At 44.3% G+C, this 20,203-nt stretch overlaps 1 protein-coding gene across 4 annotated transcripts in view; it reads right to left on the bottom strand.

Annotated features, from left to right (window-relative positions):
* Nucleotides 1-374: 374 nt before the first annotated feature.
* SMG7 (SMG7 nonsense mediated mRNA decay factor) overlaps nucleotides 375-20,203 on the bottom strand; it is a 51,542-nt gene continuing 31,713 nt past the window's right edge. Inside the window, exons 10-24 of one of the 4 annotated variants that reach the window (XM_005487054.4) lie at nucleotides 19,671-19,827; nucleotides 17,955-18,025; nucleotides 17,729-17,789; nucleotides 17,216-17,335; nucleotides 16,544-16,979; nucleotides 12,771-12,915; nucleotides 11,418-11,558; nucleotides 11,170-11,300; nucleotides 10,066-10,431; nucleotides 8,449-8,598; nucleotides 5,390-5,470; nucleotides 4,678-4,837; nucleotides 3,198-3,368; nucleotides 2,935-3,086; nucleotides 375-2,441 (exon numbers count right to left, since the gene is read on the bottom strand). In XM_005487054.4, the coding sequence (XP_005487111.1) occupies nucleotides 2,328-2,441; nucleotides 2,935-3,086; nucleotides 3,198-3,368; nucleotides 4,678-4,837; nucleotides 5,390-5,470; nucleotides 8,449-8,598; nucleotides 10,066-10,431; nucleotides 11,170-11,300; nucleotides 11,418-11,558; nucleotides 12,771-12,915; nucleotides 16,544-16,979; nucleotides 17,216-17,335; nucleotides 17,729-17,789; nucleotides 17,955-18,025; nucleotides 19,671-19,827 (2,456 nt within the window). In that variant the 3' untranslated portion in view covers nucleotides 375-2,327. Of the gene's footprint in view, nucleotides 2,442-2,934; nucleotides 3,087-3,197; nucleotides 3,369-4,677; nucleotides 4,838-5,389; nucleotides 5,471-8,448; nucleotides 8,599-10,065; nucleotides 10,432-11,169; nucleotides 11,559-12,770; nucleotides 12,916-16,543; nucleotides 16,980-17,215; nucleotides 17,336-17,728; nucleotides 17,790-17,954; nucleotides 18,026-19,670; nucleotides 19,828-20,203 lie in introns of all 4 variants that reach the window. The other 3 variants (XM_005487051.4, XM_026793457.2, XM_005487055.4) reach the window with 3 other exon arrangements.

Here is a 20,203-nt window from a genome sequence, read left to right as displayed (position 1 = left end):
TCATATACCTGGAAGCATGGAAACAGTGAACACTCGGGTCTGCAGGCAAGTCATTGGAAGAAGGATCTGTGCCCTCCCTCTGCATACTACACACACTGTACCAGGGATGAGTCTGCAACTAGGGAGGAGCTTTGCAAGCTGCTCCCATCCTACATATTTAGTTCAGTATGTAAAACACACTACACAGGCAGCACAAAACCACAACCAAATTATCTGTACCAAGCCCAAGCCACTGTGATTCATTTAGGTCTGTTTCAAATTAAAAAAAAAAAAATCAACTTCAAACATTCTTCTGGCTTCTACAGAAAAGTAATGCATTTTTAAAGGCCTGAAGCCAAGTCACACAGGAAATAAATGCTACACACAGACCTGGATGGAGAGAACATGGTTTAATTAAAGGCAAAGCTGATTTCGGCAGCTGCAGTTCTTGCACAGACAGACAGAAAACACAAAAAAAGCTTACAACACAAACCAGTTTCTCTGTTGGGGGCCCCTTGCCTTGCTCCTGCAGGTGCTGGAGGGCAGGGGGCACAGATGCATTCCCGAGGCCGGGTGCTCATGCACAAGTGGAAGGGTGCAGCTGGACCTGCCCGGCCGGGAGTGAGGTGGTGCTCCTGGTCTGGGGTGCAAGAGTCAGTGACGGTGCAACACGGGGATGCCGCAGCTGCCTGGGCACACAGCTTGGACACACAGCGGGAGGGCTGGAGGGGACACACAGGGTGGGCTGGGTTACCACCGGGTGGGAACTTCACTTTTTGGACTTGTTAAAGGAAATACAGCTTTGAAATGCAACACAGAACAGCGATGTTGCTCAGGTGGAGCTCGAAGGGAGCTTCTCGCACCCCCGAGGGTATTGGGTCTCCTCCGCCTTCCCTTTTTGTATTCTCTGGGGCTGCCCAGACTCCAGCGTCACTTCGGCTCCTGCATGTGCTTTGTTCTGCAGCTGAATTCTAGCCCAGAGATCCTGAATCATCACACAAACCCCTACTGCTAAAAACAGCAAATGGACATTGAGTCTGTTTCTGTAACTTCCCTGGGAAATCTAACAAAAACGCTGTCCTTTTCTTTAACAAAACTTCCAGTCTTCCTTCCCCCTAATAAATAGCAAATAAAATGGTTTTTTTCCTTTTCCCTTCTGCACCTTTTCATCTATGAACAGCACTGTGCTGTTTCCGTGTGTCCATGGGTGCCTTGGATTTGTTTCTGGCACTGAAAGCCTGGGGCTGCAGCTGGGACAGGTTTCTGCAGAGCTGACCTGTGCCTCACCGGGCGTGCGGATGCCCCATGCTGTCTGGGCTGGCTGTCGGATTCACCCAGCCCTGCTGGACCCCTGATTATTTTCTGCCATGGTAATGAAACTACGAGCGTTCAGCGAAGATGGGAGGATGGAAAGAGAAAAAAACAAAACCAAACCGAAACAAAACAAAACAAAAAAAAACCCATTGAAAGCTTTCTACCTACCTATTAAAATGAGTCAGGCTGTGAATGCACAGACTAGCCTGCCCTTTGTGGGGCTAGCCACTATGCTACAGTAAAATGTACAGGAATCACACATTAATTTAAAACCCCATAGCAGTTAACTTGCTTTTCAGCAGAGTGCTGTGAGGCCCCATGTCACCCCTTATAGCTCAAACACCTACTGAGAGAAGGACATTTCATGCTGGAGTCTCTAACCCACCCAAAGCCTCCGGGTGAAGCAGTGCCAAGTGCCAGACTCTCTTTCATGAAACTCCTTTACTAGGCCGGGATGCAGAGCCCCACCTCATCACCACCCACTGTGACTGGAGCAGCAACTGGGGCTTTCATTGCTACACACTGACTATGAAGCACGTCTGTGTACAGAATTCAGTGTGATCTTACTACTGAGATAGTAATAAAGATGTTTAGGAGTAATTTCAACTACATTCTCAGTCAGCGAAGCAATCATTAATGGATTCCTATTGTATCTCCCCAAAGAGAGGAAAAGGATTGAGAAGTTCTCATTGGCTTCTCCCATCTGCCCTTTGCTCTCAGCTTTTACTTCCCATGTGGCTGGGGACATGCACAATGGAGAAGGTGAGAGGCGGTGATATTGGGTTACTGAGTGAGCCAAACAGCAGTTCCTCTCTCCCTCCGAAGGGCCCGGGGGATGGGAGAGTTCCTGATGTTATTTGCTTGCACTGCAGACGTTTTGTGCACACTCAGTGGGTTGGTGGAGCACTTACGCCCTCCTGACAGCAAGGAACAGAAGAGAGGGCTGCCACCTGCACAGGACTGTGTGTGCCAGTCCCACAGACCCAACATGCCATGGTTTATGGAGCCGTCGTTGTGAGGGTGTTTCCTCTGTCTCAATGCGGCGGGTTCATGGCACCTTGTCCGCGCTGCTGCTTCTGCTTCTGCTGCATCAACAGCTGCTCCAGGGCCGAGGGGCCGGGGTGCATCATGGAACTGGACCAGATGGACTAAAAACAAACAGCCAACAATAGCACCTCCTTGCATCACACAGCCAGGTGGGAAAGCAGACACCATGTTGTATACACTCCCTCCTTATCACTCATACCTGGCTTATCACGAAAGTTAACCAGGCTTCAAAGACAACCTTCTAAAAAGAGACTCCCTGGAAGAACTTTATCCTCCTCCAGAACTCTCATTACCATAAAAACTCATCCCACATTAACTATTACTAATTTTAGACTAGTCAAAGCTAATGTTAGAATTTCTTCCAGTTCTGCCAGCCTGGGCTTGTTCCACAAAATCTCAAAACCAGCAAGAACTGTAAATTTGTGACATCTTCCTGCATTAGTGACACCTCCCACAGTGCCTCATGTAAGTGAATCTGCAGGAAAATCTCTGGGCTTCTGGCACTGAACTCTGACACTTCCAACAGGCTAATGGCCATCACTTGATCATCCAGCCTGCAGACCCATCCCTGAGCACAGCCCCAGCCAAACCCACCTTCAGGCTCTCCATAAGCACAGCAGAGGAGTCCTCCATGGCAGGAGGGCCTTGCACTGCCCAGGTACCACTGGGAGCACTGGACTGGTGCCAGCTGCTCTCTGAAGAGGACGATGTTGTTGGGAGATAGTCCAGACCAAACCCTCCCATTGCTAAAATGGCGGAAAGACAAGTTCACAGTGAGATGGCAAAACCAGTGCAAAACAAGCATCATCAGATGATGGTGTCTGACAGCTCCATGCTAACTGGAACCCAGCACTTGCCTGGCTTATCTGTTTTCCAGCGGTCTGCAACTCTCCGGTCTCTGTTGTCCGGAGTCCCAATGGGTCCAAAGTTGGAGAAAGGAACAGAATTGTGGTTATGGGTTGGAGGGGAGCTTGGCAAGCTGCTGGGGTTGGAGGAGTGAGGAGACTGGCTGGCTGGTGTTGAATGATCTAGGGATTACAAGGGAAGAGGAAAAAAGGTCAGCAGAGACAGCAGGAGCCTCCCAGTTTTGAATTTCTTAGTGCTGCTGCAAATTCTGCCATCACCCAGTTTGCTACAATGCTGAAGGTCAGTTTTTATTCCCTCCATTACATGAATGTAATGCAAATTCCTAAATTCTGAGTGAAAAATTTACAAGAACAGAACGACTGTGTTTAATGCTTGCAAGAAAAACAAAACCCAGGACACCTCATGAGGGCTGGTTAGGCAAAGGCAGTTTCCCCCCTGTCTCTTGAAGAACTTGTGTCAAACTAAAAGAATAACTATCTCCAAGCTTGACAAATTGAAAAATTGAAATTGAATTGAAATTAGATTGAAAAATTAGATTAGACCTTGAGGAGTTTGCAAGTTTACAACTCCAACTCCCAGGTCTGAGAATTTTTTGCACTTATACGAGTCTTAAAACAATTGAGACCAGAACTCATTAGTGAGCAAAAGAGGAGAGGGAGCATGAAGCAGGCTGTCCACAGGCAGAACAGAACAAATGAAGAGGTGAAGGGAGAGGGAGTTGAAGCCATGTGAGCCAAAAACCCTGCTAGAATAAAAGCACTTTGCAACTCCCTCCATTTCACCCACAACAGCTTCTCCTGGCTGGGTGCACAAGTCCCACCAAACATCTCGTCCAGTGCAGGTGTTATTTAAAATCCACTCTTTTCTTAGATTCAACTAACTCCTCTCTCAGACTCTTCCAACATTAAAATCCAGATGTAATAGTTATGGTTTATGCCTTTAAGATAATTACTAACAAAGAAGTTGGTCTGCTTTATGGGCTGCTTAACAGTAAAAAACCAATGCAACAAACCCCACTGCTGTTGTATTTTCCTCCACTCTTCCCTTATACAGTTTCTTCTTCAAATATTTGCATTATGAAATCCAGCTCCTCCTGCTTTTTCCAAAAAAATGCAACACAAAGTATATGGATGTCTGAGTTAAAGCACTACTCCCAAATGGCTGTCAGGAAACCAAGTTAAAGAGATTTCAGGATTTATCACCTCCTACAACATTTATCCTGCTCAACTACTTAAATTAAAATCCAAGTTCTTACACTGTATTAATTACAAAATCCCCTCGTATTTCTGCAGATATATAAAGTAAAACAGAAACCTTCAGAGATCTTGCCAAGCAAGTTTGGGGTGGTTTTTTTTTTTTTGGTTTTTTTTTTTTTTTTTTAATTCCAGTTACATATAACTTGCAGTTGGTTTAGAATTAACTCAAATCCTCTTAAATCACTAGACACAAGAAATGCTGTACCAGGATTACCTGAGCTGGCTGGAAGGGATGGAGACCACGGAGTCCCTTCAAAGAGAGAATAGAGTGAAGTCTCCTGATGGGCAACTGAAGGGGTGACTTCTGTTTTTGTGCTGGTATTGATGTTTTTTCCATATACCTCATTGAACATGCTGTTGTTTGAATATCTTTCCTGAAAAAAACCAAACAATATAAGAGCTTGTGTGTTAGACTTTTATTTCAAACACTGAGACTGTACAAAGGAAACAATTCTAGTTCAAAATAGTTCCTAATTCCTTTTTCACTTCCAAGCCCCATCTTCTTTGACCATTTAATTTAACTACACCACATTCTGAATCAAGACAGATTTCTCCTGGCTGAACTGCAAAGTCTTCACAAAATCTTGATTCCCAGTACTCAGAAAAGTTCTATCAAGACAATGCTCAATTCTCTGGGAGAGAATAGGTAATCAATTGCTCTGGACACAAAAACCTACACACCACAGCACCCTGAGATCCACTTTTCAGTCAATTTCATGGCTTCACTAAGAGGAAGGGCCCCTGAACTCAGTAATAAGATCTACAGAGATATAGCTAAGATGAATTTGGGAAGAAAACTGATAAAGGCAAAGATTAGGGTTGATGCAGAGTGGAATTACACATCAGTGTGGATTTCTTTCAGGTTTTCCACTGGCTTAATCACAAGCTGAAACAGCAAAAGGTGTTGGACTCTGGTTCACACTCACCTGATTTAGAGAAAAGCCGCTGAGGGACAGGAAAGATGATGACTGAGACATCAATTCTGATGGTTTTTCCAGCAGGGACTTCTTCAGAAAGCAAAAAGGGGAAAAGCACAGTTAGTGCTCAGCGTAGGGACCAGGAACAAAGTGCGTAATCAGAAACTGCCAAAGTGGTTTTGGTCACTTTTACAACTTGCCTTGCATTTTATCTCCAGCACCTTGGAGGACAGGGGAGGCAAGCTAACAAGTGCAAAATATCAGCAGTTTTCCTATTACCTGTAATTAATAATCTACAAATCAACAAACATTACAGCTGAGAGTCTCAGACCCAGAACAGGTTTCAAATGCAAAGTCTAATACTGTGATACATCTAATGGGGAGGCTCCTGCCAAAAACACCTTATGGTTGTGTAAAACCTTGCACAAGTGAGAAAACCTTGTACAAGTGAGACAGGACCCTTCCCAGTGACACAAGGACTCCTTCAAACAAGATTAGACTCTTGTATGTGGCTACTGACAGAGTATCTTTTCAGTTCTGAGAGCATCTCTGTTGTAGAGATACTCTTAGACAGCAAGAGCAGTTAAGTGCTTTTTAAATTAGGTGTAGTAGTCCAACTTCATTTAGCACTCTCTCATTTCCATTATAAATTACTTGTAGACAGGAAGGAAAAAAATATCCAACCCAAATGTTAAAAAGTAAGGCTCCAAAACTCTCCATGGATTTTACTTCCATGTAAAGATACTACGGGCCATGACCTTTTATGCAGCATGTATGCCACCTCTGTCTCACACAGTTGTGATTTCCAGCATAATATTTCTTGTCTTTCTGTTTGGGTTTTACTATGATTAAGGAGTGAAAAACAGGGTCTCTGAAATGAGCCTATTCAGAGAAAAAATAGCTAAGTTGTTGCGGTGTGTTGCAATGTCCTGTTTTAAACTTCCGGGTCCCTTCCCAGGTGTGCCTATACCTCTCTCCCTGCCCCCTCGCCCCCTGGCTGAGTGAGTCCTGTCAATCAGGCTTAAGATTCCAGCAAGGCGTGGTGTGGTTAGTCAAATTCAAAAGATGCCCCTATGCCCAGAGGTCATTGGCCTGTCTAAGTGTCATCCTCCCTTGAGACCCTGCCCCTTTCACCTGGTTGGTAGCTCACCTGTCCCCTCCCCTTCCCCTGTCCCGGAGCTTAAAAGGTTTACCAGACCATGTGGCCTGATTCTATTGGAGGAGTTGCCCCGCTTCAGACCTCTGTAACCATGGAATAAACATCTGGATATAACCCTCCAGCAGAATCCTCTCTTTCTTCTCTTCACCATCGCCAGAAGCTCTCTCTCCTGAGGTAAACGGAGTTCCTGACAAGCCTGGACTTGCACCAGTGCCCCGCTGCAATCTCCAGCAGCCAAGGTATCTCTGGGGTAAAGCACCACAGAAGCCGCCTTTGGCTCAGCAGCGAGGGTCATACTGACCCAGGCACAATCTAACTGGTTATATTGGGATTCATACTCCAATACTAAGTTATCACTGAGAGAAACCAAAGAAAAATTATCAAGCTTGCCTGGTAGACAATGAACACCACCAAATCTAGGATGTGCATCACCAAGCCATAGCATTAGTAAAACCCTAAGTAAAAATGTGTGCGAACCAAAATAAAAGCTGTAGTCTTGTTACAAATAACCTCCTCTTGCATTCTCACCAGCTAAGCATGTCAGATGTTTTAAAATTTATTATTCAAACCACAAAAACCCGAACTAGCATCTTTCTGTCTTTAACACAGCCACAGTACCTGGAATATTTTTGCTTTCATCATGTAAACTTAAGACAAACAGCCTCATTTTCTTGGCAAGCAGCTCCTAGCTTGTTAGATTTTCAAAGTGACAGCTCATTACTTTGAAAGCACATTTTAAAAGCCAGACAAAATTCCCACTCTGCATATCCACACGGCTTCACAGCGGATTTCCTTTCATTTGGCAGCAGACGCAACAGTAGGAGCTTCAAGGGAAGCTGCTAAAGCAGCAGCTATTAGTTTCTTAGCAAAGTTATCTAATGAGACAGAAATTAGTATCTTTTGCAACTCCTTGGGATGGCAGGTAAAATAACTGAGGAAGAGATTTAATCAGAAATTTTGAGTGGTCACAAAGAATTCTTTTTTACAGCTACTAATCTGAATGAGCATGATTTAATGAACATGCTTGTAGCCATAGTAGAAAGGCATGCTGCACTCTCAGAGGCAATTTAAAAATTCAACAGCTCTGAGACCTCCCAGCTAGTGAACTAGGAAGGTTTTAGTACAAAAAAAAAAGGAGGAAAAAAACCCCTCTGTCAAAAATGACTGTATTTCTATAAGAGTTATTGTGTATTTATTCAGTTAATTGCTATTTTCTTCCAAAGCCATCCTTCTTCCTTAAGAATTCTTGTGCATTGAATAGGAGCAGCATCCCCGTGCCTCTATGGAATTTTTACATGCAGATTATAATCACAAATCACATCACAGAATTGCAGAATGGCTTAGGTTGGAAGGGACCTTAAAACTCATCTCATTCCACTCCACTGCCCAGGGACACTTTCCACTATCCTTGGTTGCTCCAAACCCCACCCAACCTGGCCTTGGACACTTCCGGGGATGGGGCAGCCACAGCTTCTCCCCAACTTCACAGGGAAAAATTTCTTCCTAGTATCTCATCTAAACCTATCCTCTGTTTGAAGCCCTTCCCTCTTGTCCTGTCACTACACCCTGGTTCTGATGACTCTCCACAGCTCTATCAGTGTCCCCACTCTTTATTACTAAACCTATACAACTGCAGAAGAGCAAGTGCATTAAATGACATACCATGATGCATCAACACCTCTCCTGGGGACTGTACTTACAAAAACCCCACAATTACTCTGATTTCTGAACAGATTAGCAGGCCTGGATTCAGCCCAAAAGCTGTAGTTTTCACCCCTGTGAAAACTAGCTCAAAGGTGTGGCAGGAAAGTGGACAGGAGGTATGGGGGAGAGAAAGGAATTTCACATTTCTTATAATTTCACAGAAGAAAGAGATGCCAGTTAAGAGTGAGAAGCAGCAAATACATACAAAGAGGCTTCGTCCAGGAAGAGAGGCGAGAGGCCCCAGCAGAGCTGGGTAAAGATCAGGAGGATTAGAGAAAATCAGCTCTTCCTCCTCCTCCAAGGCAGCCAGACTCTTTAACAGGTCCGGAGGAAGCAGAGGGGAGCTCTTGGGGTCCTAGTGACAGAAATGAGCACAGTGAGACAACAGAAGGCAGAGAGAACAGCCAGAGCAGGAGAGAGAACAGCAAGAGGAAGGCAGAAAGCAGCATGCAGAGGGCGAGGTGAGAACAGTGCTGAGGCACACACTGAGAACTCTGAGCAGAAACAACCACGTGGCCAAATGTGCACGGGGAGAGGACCACGCACCCAAGTGACAGCAGGAAGCTTTAATCAGCAGAGCCAGTGCTTCCCCTTGCATCCATGCCACACACTGAACCTGCTGCCACGTGCAAGGACAGCAAACAAAACCTTTTCATCATTCTTCTACAGCTGACCTGGGAGTAACTTAGGTTTCAAGTAGAATCATGTTTGCATCATCTCCTTTTCACTGCTTGTGGAGTTTAAATCCCATGAGACTCATTTCCACTGGTGACAGCTACTATGCCAACACACAGCTCACCAGCCCCCGGGCCAGTAAATCTGCTCAGTGCTGGTCAGACTGGACATCTTTACTTTTGCAAAGAGGGATGCTTAAAGCACAAGCATCACAGGCATAGCTTCTCTCTGCAGCACAACGTGCTGGCACCTTGGCAAGGTTTCCCTTTTAGGAAAGAAGACCAGGCTTTGACCCTGTCTCCATCTAAAAACCACTACCTGACATCAGGGTAGTACTGTGCATTGTCTGTACATCGTACTCCTGTACATTGTCTGGCTTTTCTCTTGGAAGGAAAAGCCAAGTGATACCAGCTGACCTTCTCAATGTCCTGAGTGCATTTACAGAGGCACACGCAACCAAAGGTTTAAAAGGCCTCTGTTTAAGCTTCCTTATAAACATCACCAAAAGCATTCACAGATGACTCCTGGACTGTTAATAAATAACAGAGATTGGTGGGTTTAACACCAACATGAATCATGATCACATTATTCCATTTACTGCAACTGGGAGCTAAGGAAGCCATTTAGCTCCCTCGGTGTGGTGGGATTTTCTAGAACAAACAAACTAAAAAATTGCAAGACAAGACCACTGCTACCATCCTTGATTGCTCAACCTATTGCAGCCTCAGCCATTCAATTCACTATCGCAGTGTTAGGAGTTCACCTAAAGTGCAATAATTCAACTGCAATTATGTGGGTGGCTTTTATGGTTTTCACCAGTTGCAGACAAGCATCTTCCCCAAAACTATCAGCTACCATGTTTCTCAACCTGGCAGACACAACACAGAGATGGATGTCACATCCATACTGAACAAGACTTACATTTACTTGAAACCAAATCTTCAAGAGACTGACACTACACACAGCCTACTAAAATGGGGAATTCATTACTTTGTGCTGGAACTCCAGGTACTGACGCTCAGGTCCCTTCTAATTAAGTTTACACTGACCTACTTGGGACCACGGGGCATTCCTGAAACAGGGAAATGCCAAGAGCTGCCAGGAATTCCAGAGCCTTACTTTTCCCCACTTGCAGCACAGCTCTTACCTCAAAGGTCATCCTGGAGACAGCATCCTGCTCGGAGCGAAACACTCCCTGCCGCTTCCCCCTGCGGTCCATGCCCGACTGCTGGCTCATCACCCTGTTGTCCGTCATGCCATAGGAAGAGTCCCAGTAATATTCTGGCACCTTGACTTCTGAGGGGTTCTGGTTATATGGCTCCATTGGGAAAGGCTTCATTTTTTTCTCCAGAGGTTGCTGTTGCATCACAGGAGGCTGTAATGACTGTTCAAAGAGTTTGAGAGGGTCCTGGGCCTGCAGGTAATAGGGCTGCTTTACAGACATGATCTTCCCCAGGGAGCCTTGGACTTGAGGGGGGTTCCAGAGCTGCTTCGACGAGTCTGTCTGTGGATACTGAGGCAGAGACACAGGATTTCACCAGCAGGGAGGAACAACCCTGAATGCTTAACTCCATCCAAGCTGTGAGCCTGGCTCATGCATGATAGCAAATCAGAATGTTTGTGGAATGTCTGTGCTATTCATCAAAAGCAATTTCCATAGGCATCTAATGCTCTCTAGTCAAGCTTTACACCAACAGCCAAGTATAATCCTTACTCTATCCAGTACCTTTTAACCCAAAAGCCTACAAACTAAACCTTCAGTAAAGTACTGAGCCAGCATTTTGCTGCCCAGAACACAAGCAGGGTCTCACCATTGGGTCCAGATTTGCCAGAAGGGAGATTTTCTCCAGCACAAGGTGAGCAAAGGAACTAAGAGCTGTAAGGGAACTGACACTGCAACCAGTTAGCCAAAGGAGAGTGCAGGTGGAGGTTCACACTCAGCCTTCATCACTCACACAAGAAAACCAGAAAGGCCTGAGACAGACATACCCCCTCCATACCTTGTCTGTATCAGAAATACACAGCAAACAGATGACAGAAAGACATTCCATTCCAGTACATACCTTCCTTTCAGTTACAGCATCATATGTTCACACCAAATAAACTTCAGCTCATTTTCAAATTTGCCCAGAAGTCCACAATCAAAAAAATTCTTTAATGACAATTTTGAAAGGTAATCCAGGAAGACAAGTTTTGAACATTGCCACTTATTTTTAAATAAAGCCCAGCATCTAGCACAGGCCAAGTTTACCTGCTGGAATCCAGAGTGGTGTGGTGGGCTCTTCCCCAGGCCCTGCACTGCTTTCGTGGGGGACTGCTGCTGCTGCTGGGCCAGAGCTTGCACCTGTAACTGGCTTGCGGACTGTGCTGCTGTTGCCTGAGCTGGTAAAGATGAGAGGGGTTGCTGGGAAGGAGGTGGTGTTTGCTGAGGTCCCTGGGTCATTGGCCCTGGTCCAGAGGGCCGTTGCTGGCTGTAAGGAATGTGGGACTGTTTCCCACCTTGCACCTGGTTTCCTGCAGGCGAGTGAGCTGTGGGCTGGAGGAAGGTTCCTGGGACAGAAACACCACCTGGGAAGGTATACCCCGTGCTCATGGAGAAAGCCACAGGAGGGGGGACAACATAGGTTGGAGGAGGAAATCCTGAAAAAGATAAAAAAAATGTACCTTTAATCACAATTTGACAGAGCATACAACTCCCTCCAGCAAACTTTTAGTGGGGGTTTCTCTTCCTATGCTGTTTATTTAGGAAAGGAGGCACCAGTCTGCACACATGCACTACAATGCTGTTCCTCACCTTGGCATGTGCATGACTGTGATCACACAGGAATTCCAGATTTGTTTTGGAGCTTTCTTGCAATATTCCAGGAACTGATAGCAGTATCTGAGGGTCATATGTTTCCACATCCCTGTGTTCCCTGTCCTTCAGTCTCCCTGTTTTTTCTCACCCGCACTACCTTTTCCCTTCATCATTCTTGGGGTTTTGATGCTTTACGCCCAAAGTTTCCTCCCCTTAAACACATTTTCAGGGACTAAACTTCTGCAGGAGCACACAGAAGCAATCAATACAATAAGTGTGAACTGCCTCCTCTCAGAGGATCACCAGTCTCTGGATCAATTTAGACAGAGACAGATGGTAACCAAACAAATCCTCATATCTGTAAGATCGATTCCTTCCCTGTAATTTACACTGAAAAGCCAGTTTGGAGGGCAAGCTTTAATTCTGTGTCTCACAGGTCAGATTTTATGCTGACTTTGGGACAGGGAAGATGCCCATCTATCTTATATCGAGGAGCTCCATGTAACACGTGCAGGGACGACACAACTTCCAGTTATTCCCTGAGCAAACATGGATAGCAAGGTGTGACAGGCAGACTCCATAGCAAAATGGGACACACAACGCAGCAACAGCAACAAGTAAGACCACACAAATTACAGCTTCAAACATGAGCACCACTACAAAAGAAAGTGAGTTTTAAAGCAAGCAGTGTGATTGATCTTTTGCAATGGAGTCTGAAGCACAGGGAATGCTTCAGAAGCAGTGCTAGCAGAAAGCTTTGTCATGTTCAGACTAACTACAGGAAGAGCCTAGTGTGAAGTTCCTTGATCTCACACCCACTAAACCAGAAGGCAGGTGGCAGATTTCATGACAAACCTTGATTCCAAAGCATAAGGAACCTTATTTATCTTGTTGCAGTTCTGCTATGCCCCTTTTTACTACTTGATAAGATGTTCAACAGGGAAATTTCATGGTCATTAACAGAGCCCCTACCTTCCACAGGCTGTACTAACCACTATTACAGGATTTTCTTCAGTCAACAATCAATGACACTTCAAAAGAATGATGCAAATTACCTGGCCGGCTAGGAAGGGGAGGGAAGGCTCCTGGGTGATGAATAGGGATGAACTGGGAACTGCTGGCCTGGCTTGGAGTCTGAGTTACAGGTGTTTTCCTGGCTTCAGATACCGGAGTCTTCCTCATCTCCGTCTGGGATTTCACCTGATACAAAAGAAAGTACGAAGAAATTAAATCACTTGTCCTAAATTTCCATATTAACCATATCATATCTCAAGCCAAAAATTAAACTCTCAGATTGTCTGAGCAATTCTTTTCTTTTCCCTAAGTAACTGAGAGACCTTTGGAACACAGAGCCCTCCTCACTGACCTCAGGCAGATTACCCTGCATGTCCTCAGGCACTTCTCACCTTACAACAGCACTCAAGGATATTTGCTCAGAAGATGCAAGAGGCTCCTTCTCTAGCATGAGAGTGAGAAGCAGACACAGTATCTCACACCATCCGAGGAACTTACCATGCTGCTCACCTGCAGTGTTTAAAAACAAAAAGTGCAGATGCTGCTACGCTTCTAGGGCACTGCTCCATCCTAAGTTATGCTACTTACCTGCAGCACTTTAAAAAACAAGCACTGCCACACTCTTCCTGGGGAGTCCTCTCAGCCTAATCCATACAGTGGTGTATATGCACCAACTCCACACTATGGAATTCTTCTGACCCAGAGCATACAAGACAAGCAGCAGAAGTGCTTCACCTCATTCAGTTTACTGTGTCACTGTGGGGTGTTATGTTACAAGAGCTGCACCAGTTAAAGGCAGAGAGAAGAATGGAATGTAATGTTTACCTTATTCTGAGTCTCCCGCGGTCTGGGTCTTCCTGGGGAGGAAGACAGAGGGGAAGACTACTTTCCCTTTCTGTTCAGCTCGGCAGAACTGCCTGGAATGCAAGATGGAGCAGGCAGGAAAAAGACAGCAAGCAAGGAACCCGGGCAATACAGAAAGGGCCCAGGAGCAGACCTGACACCAAGCCTCAAAGGTGAGTGAAAGAAAGGGTTGTATCAGGGATCAAATTAAAAAAAATCCAAACCAAACAACAACAATAACCCCCACACCATAACTGTGTGGGGTTTATTTAGACACGTAGTGCTGCTGAGTTGAAAGGAGTTACAGGACAGTTGTTTTCTGCCAAATTACAGTAGTAAAGGGACAGATGCATTCATATCCTTTCTTAAGTTCTTTTTCAAATTGAATTTCTCCATTTAGAAATTATGGGAGTGTAGGGTTCTTTCTGCATTTGTAAAATTGGGAGATTTGGGTGGGTTTTTCATTTCCCACTACAAAAAGTCTGGAAGGAACTCCACCTCAAGATTCTGGCTGATGCCAAGCACCATGAACAATGCAGGCCCTTGCTCATGCTGCATCTCTTCACCCTCCATCACATTCAGCACATTTAACTTACATTGTGCTGTCCCTTTTCCCTCCACAATAAGCCAAATATTTTTCCAACCCATATCAAGCACTATGCATTCTTTTATGGAAATGCTGGAGAATTCAAAGACATTCTTCCTGCCATGTCATTTTAAAACTCAAGCTCCATCCATCAAAAACTCAAGTATGCTATAACACATTTCCAGAGGATGGCTTCCAAAAGGCCCCCCTGCATGATTTACAGTTAACTTTATAAAAACATAAATTACTAAAATCAATTAATCAAGACAAATTTTAGTTCCTTCCTTGCTTCTACTTGATATTACCGCAGAAGTGTCAATGCTACCAAATATTTGCCCCCATAATAGCCCTAAGTGTTCCTACACAGTGCCTGAGAGAGGCACCATTTTATCACAGGGACCTCTTAGGAGTATGCTACACTTGGAGTTAGTCTGCACTGAGCTTCCTTGGCTCCTAACATTGCCTTCCCTAGAGAGCAGAGATTCAACCCAGATCACATCCTGCCTGAGCAAGTTTGCCATGTATCTGCAAAGCAGGACTGATCACCTCTGTACCACATTCTTCACATTTTTGCCAAGTAAGAACTGCAGCCTTTAAGCTTTTGAAGGCAATGAACTATGTAGGAAATAAAGCATGAAATTGTCAGGAGTGCCAAAGCAGAACACAAACAGTCCATCAACTGGTATGAAACCTACACTGGTTTCTCAGTGTGGGGGAAAGGAAGCCCTCCCTCTATTCTGGAGCAGGTCTGGATAAGCAAGCCCACCAAATTATACTAAACTTAAGGTATTTCCCTGGACTTGTTGCCCAAAATAGAGCAGACAGAGTTAGAAAGCCAAAATTAATTTCTATTCAAGAACAGACAAACAATAACAGACAACATCAGATCAGATTCTGCTACAGATGGGTTTGTTGTATCTTAAGACTAAATCAAGCAAATTTCTGATAAATAAGCTATTGTCCCTCTCCAGAAAGCTACACATAATCCTCAGATCTGGCAGGTTTTTATCCACCTGAAGCCCTTTTTGCAAGACGGGGGCACAAAGATCAAAGCTGGGAGTTATGCTCAGACCTGCAATGACATTCCAGATCCATGTGACAAATAAGTTAGAAACTTGCTATTCTAACTCACCTATGTTGGCTTTCAGATACCAGAATCATGTTCCATGACTCATAAATTATTGCCCCCTGCTTTCTGTAGCCTTTACAGAAACCCTCTGTACTCTGAGATATGGCTCCCCTGCAAAACCAACTGAATAATGCTGCCAGTTCAGACATTCCATTTCATAACCAGGATGTTTAACAGCAAATCATCAGGAGGAAAACAGGGAGAATAACCCAAGGCTCCTAAACAACACAAGCTGGAAAAACTGAGAGATGGTTTGTCTAGCCTGGGGAAAAGACCTCAATTGCACAGGCCTTTGGAGCAGCTGCAAAGAGGAGGAAGAGTTATTCTGCAGACCTGTCCTGGGCAGCAGTAATGGGCTTACACAGAGGCAAGGGACATAAGGTGCATTAGAAAATAATTTCCACTTGCAAGAATCATGAAGAACTAACAGTTTCTCTAGGGAAATAACAGAAATCTCCATCACTACTATTGAATGGTTCCAGTTATTATCAGGGAATGACTGAGATACAGCCAAATTGTCCAGGTACAGATCAGATCAGCCCTGACACTCTCTGCCCTCATTTACTATGATTCGGTGGAAGGCAGACCAGCAAATTCACTGTTTACTTGATATATTTTATATGTAATGCTCAAATAAATAGATAAAAAAAAGCATGCCTCTAAAAAATATAACTGGTAAAAGAGCAGCCAAAACCAAACCTTTATGACCAAGTGCCTGAGCACAGATTGATGATTTAAGAGCACAGTGGCTTTCTTTACTTTGACAGACACTTGGTTGCACCCACATCACAGAGGATCTTTCTCCACATATATACAATTTGCTGCTTTTGTGACATGTTCAGTTTGTTGAATGTGCACCAGTCAAGTGAAGTGAAAATGCAGAGTACGCAGTTCCTTCACAACAGACCTCAGCAAGGCAAGACCATGACTATGACCCGGCCACGTGAGCTGCCTTGGTGGCTTAAATGATTTGTGGAATGGGTAGAAATCTGGGTTTTTACGACAGTTATAGCATCTCTCATTGCACTATTTTTCTCCCTCTCTCTCCTTTTTTAAGATAGCATCAAGGAAAAGCAAAGAGATGCTAAGATCACCATCACCTGGTCTTTGAGGTAGAAATATTTTATAGTATTGAGCATTAGCTGCAGCTGCAGGGCCCACAGCAAGCTCTCACCTCTACCATACACAAGCAGTGACTGCCCTGACACAATACGGCACTGTCTCAGGCACAGTATCCCTCTGAGCTAAAGGCTTACCTGAACTGCCACATTCTGCTTTCCTGCTTCCTGCATCTTCTCCAAGCCACATTTCTTGGTCTCATTCTTCCTTTTATTGTTATCCTTCTTGCCATCGTTCTTATTTGCTACTATTCCTTTGCTAAAGTCCCGCCTCTCCCTCGCTATGTCCTTTGGGGGGTAGATGCGCCCTTGCTCTCTGTTCATCTCCCGGGGCTTGATATTCTCTTTGAAGGTGACCATGGGTTTTTCTCCTGCATCACAGCTGTTGCTCAGGCTTCTGCCAGAGGACAGCACTGATTTGAGTCCAGGGCTCCCATCAGCACACAGTGGCTCCACCATGGATGTCTCCTGCAAGGTGAGACTCTCTTTGGCTTCACTAGGGTCCTCCAGTAAGAGCTCTGGGATCTCTGTCACAAACAAGAGCTTTCCTACCTCATTTTCACATTGAATCAACCTGAAAAAGACAGCAAGGAATTAAAAAGCAAGTACACAAACTACATTACTTATCATAATCAGTCTGTGAAGGAATAGCATGCTGACCCACAGAACACGTTATTAGAGCTGTCAGCATCTTGTGCTCACATTACAGCTAACTTCTGTGGTGAACAGAGAGAAAAATAACACTCTACAGTGGCTCCTGTGTCACCTCAGCTTCCAGCAGCATGGCAAACACCAAGTACTTGCAATTACCTTGGCTGGTTATCAGCAATCCATTTGCCTGTGAAGATCAGGCGTTGCTGCCGTATCCGGCGTTGCTGCCCTTCTTTATCCCCTGTAATTGCTTGGTGGCCTTTGGAAAAATCCAAGTTCCTAGTATTGAAGCAGAAGAGGGAATATTAATTACACAATTACCCTCTGCAATATCCTATTTTTCTAGAAATATGTGTCAGCATTGTTCTATTAAAAGCTCTGAACTTTGACCAGATATTATTCAAAATATGGCTGTTAAGAGATGTCTGATTTACACCTCTAATTCTCATCTGTTAAGATGCATCTACATTAAAGAGGTTCAGCAGGGTCATGAGCAATATTATAACCTCAAAAATTTCTTAGGGCTACACCATCCATTGCAGTTGTTTTGAAGGGACCAACACCAATTTATACAGCAGTAAACAGACATAGATAAGATATTGTATGGAACAGGCCAATGTCTGTAAAGTTGTGACATCAGCAAGGGTGCAGGATCCTTCAGCTGTCACCCACCTGAACGAGGGCCTCAGAGCCAGGAATCCTTGCAACTCAAATTCTTCTGGAAGCGGGGTTGCTGGCAAACAGACAGTAAACAGCATAAGGACAGCATGAAAGCATTGAACACAGTATCTTATTGCTTATTTGCTCCTAATTTGCTCTTCAACTGTAACTCCCCACATCAGCAGGAAAAACATTGTTTTTCACAGTTCTTTACAGCACAGACTGTAAGTGTCCTTACCATTATTACTGGATAGATCTTCTTCATGAGGCTGGAAACTATTTAGAAGAGAGATCAGCCAGGGCCATATGCTAAAAATTAGAAAACAGGCAAACCCTGAGTGAAAACTGCATAACATGGGATGTGTTTGCTTTACCAAAAAACACTGAATGCTGTTACCATCACAGTTTACATTAATCCTCTGATTCCCAAGAAAAGTTTCTTGCAAAGTGTGAGTGAACCACTTTATTGAAAGAATTACTATTACTAAAAAGCCAACCTAAAATTCCCAAGGAAGCCAGGCTCTCAGAGCACAGACAGCAGGCCAGAGAGCCTGTTGTGAATTTAACCAGATAAAACTAAAGTGTGAGCAAGTGCTGCAAGCACCTGTCTGCAATTCATGCTTTGCAGTCCAAACCTGATGGCTCTCAAGCCATTAGTCAATGAATCAGTTCAGGCAGCAAAAGAATTTAGGAAGACACAGCTGTGCAGAAGCACTTCTGCCCCATGAACAAGAACACTGCACTGTAGTGCTGGAGCATTTACCACCAAGGGATGAGACTCTAAGTAAGGGCTGCATCAAGCAAGACCATTAAACTAGAAGTGAACTTGCAGTCCCTTGCCTTGCCCTCACAATACCAGTAACAAGCAATGATTGCAAATTCTTCCCAAAGGCCCTGGAGCAAACAATTTTAAAATCACACTGATGATTGTGTTAACGTTTAACTGCTACCACCAGACTGCTTGCTCCTGTTTGCTAGAAGCTCCCACTCAAAAAGTCCAAAAATCCTTCTGCTTTACTGATGGGCACCACAGAAACAATAGAAAACTATTTCAGGATGCCCACTGTGCTCAGTGTAGGAGAAATGAATGTGTTCCCCCCAGCAAGGCTTCCAGCCATCATCCAGCACACAGCCTGGAGAATGCACCGTGCCCCTAACAGCACTGTACACCCTCAGCTGCTCTCCTGCATGGCTGCAGGCACAGACAGCATGATCTTCATGATTATTCTCTACACTACACTGAGCAACAGCTCCTTCCCATGACTGACAAGGAACAAAAGAAGGAAAAACCACTCCAGATATCTTCAATAAGGCAAGTGAAGTCCCTGCCTTGGGCTAGAAGGGACCTGTCATCCTGTGCCAAGGGCAGAAACACTTTCTTGAATCAAAAAATTCATGAAAAGGTAACAGACTGTTTAAAAAATTGTGAGTTTTGAGCAATTTAAGCCTTAATTTATGAGATTAGTGGCAAAAGTGAAAAATCAGAGCAACAGTCCAGAACAGTTATGCCTGCATTGACATTTAAAGAGCCCCTCTACTAAACTGAATTTAACTCCTAGGTGACTACATCGCAGCACTGCCCAAGTGATGGTTTAGTGCACAAAATTAAGGCAAATATTCTCCTGCCACTTCCCCCAGTAATCTGAGAAACCATTATACTAGATAAGACTACAGGAACACTCGGTAGTTATGCTCAAACTGGACATTATAAAATAGATCCCCCAATCGTAAAAAACTTACAGGAAACCTAAACACAATTAAAAGAATCAATTTGCACATGTAACCAACAAATCTCATGTTTTGCTTTATGAACCTTTTAGCACATGCACTTTCTGTCATTTTGGTATCTGCAATGATGAGTTGTATGATCACTTTTCCCATGACTAATTTGTGGATCAACAGTAATTAGGACCTCCATGCAACAAAATGTAACAAGAAAAAGATTAACACTCACTACCGTCTCTCATCAACCACTGCCTCCTGGAAAACACTGGGCCTAAGTTTCAGCCAGTCCATGGAAACCTTCACAGCTGGAAGAGGATATGCAGCCCCAGAGTCCTCCTGGTAGTCATTTTGTAAAGGACACTTGCACAGAACTCCAAGAAATGACACTAGAAACAGAGTAAGAAGAAAAAGCAAAAGAAAAAAACTCCATTATGTGGGAATGACACTTCAAAGTTGACCAAATAACTTAATCAAACATGTCCACCTTATAAACCCCTGTTCTAAGAGCTAGTTCTTTAGACCAAAGCAGCCTAGCTACCTCATCTTAAACAGTCCACCAAGAGATCACAATGCAGGGATTTTTAATAGTTTTCTACTATGGAGCAGAATCTTGACATTTATATCTCTTCAACTGTCACGGCAAGTCATTTTGGTAAGTTTAAAAAATCAGCTGAGACAAGCCCAGTGCAAAAACAGTCACTCGCCTATTTATCAGAAATTATCAACACAACTACTTACCTCCACTTTATACACTTCAACCAG

The sequence above is a fragment of the Zonotrichia albicollis genome, chromosome 8, assembly GCF_047830755.1.
Source record: "Zonotrichia albicollis isolate bZonAlb1 chromosome 8, bZonAlb1.hap1, whole genome shotgun sequence".
Lineage (NCBI taxonomy): Eukaryota > Metazoa > Chordata > Aves > Passeriformes > Passerellidae > Zonotrichia > Zonotrichia albicollis.
This window is presented reverse-complemented; position numbering and strand designations above follow the sequence as displayed.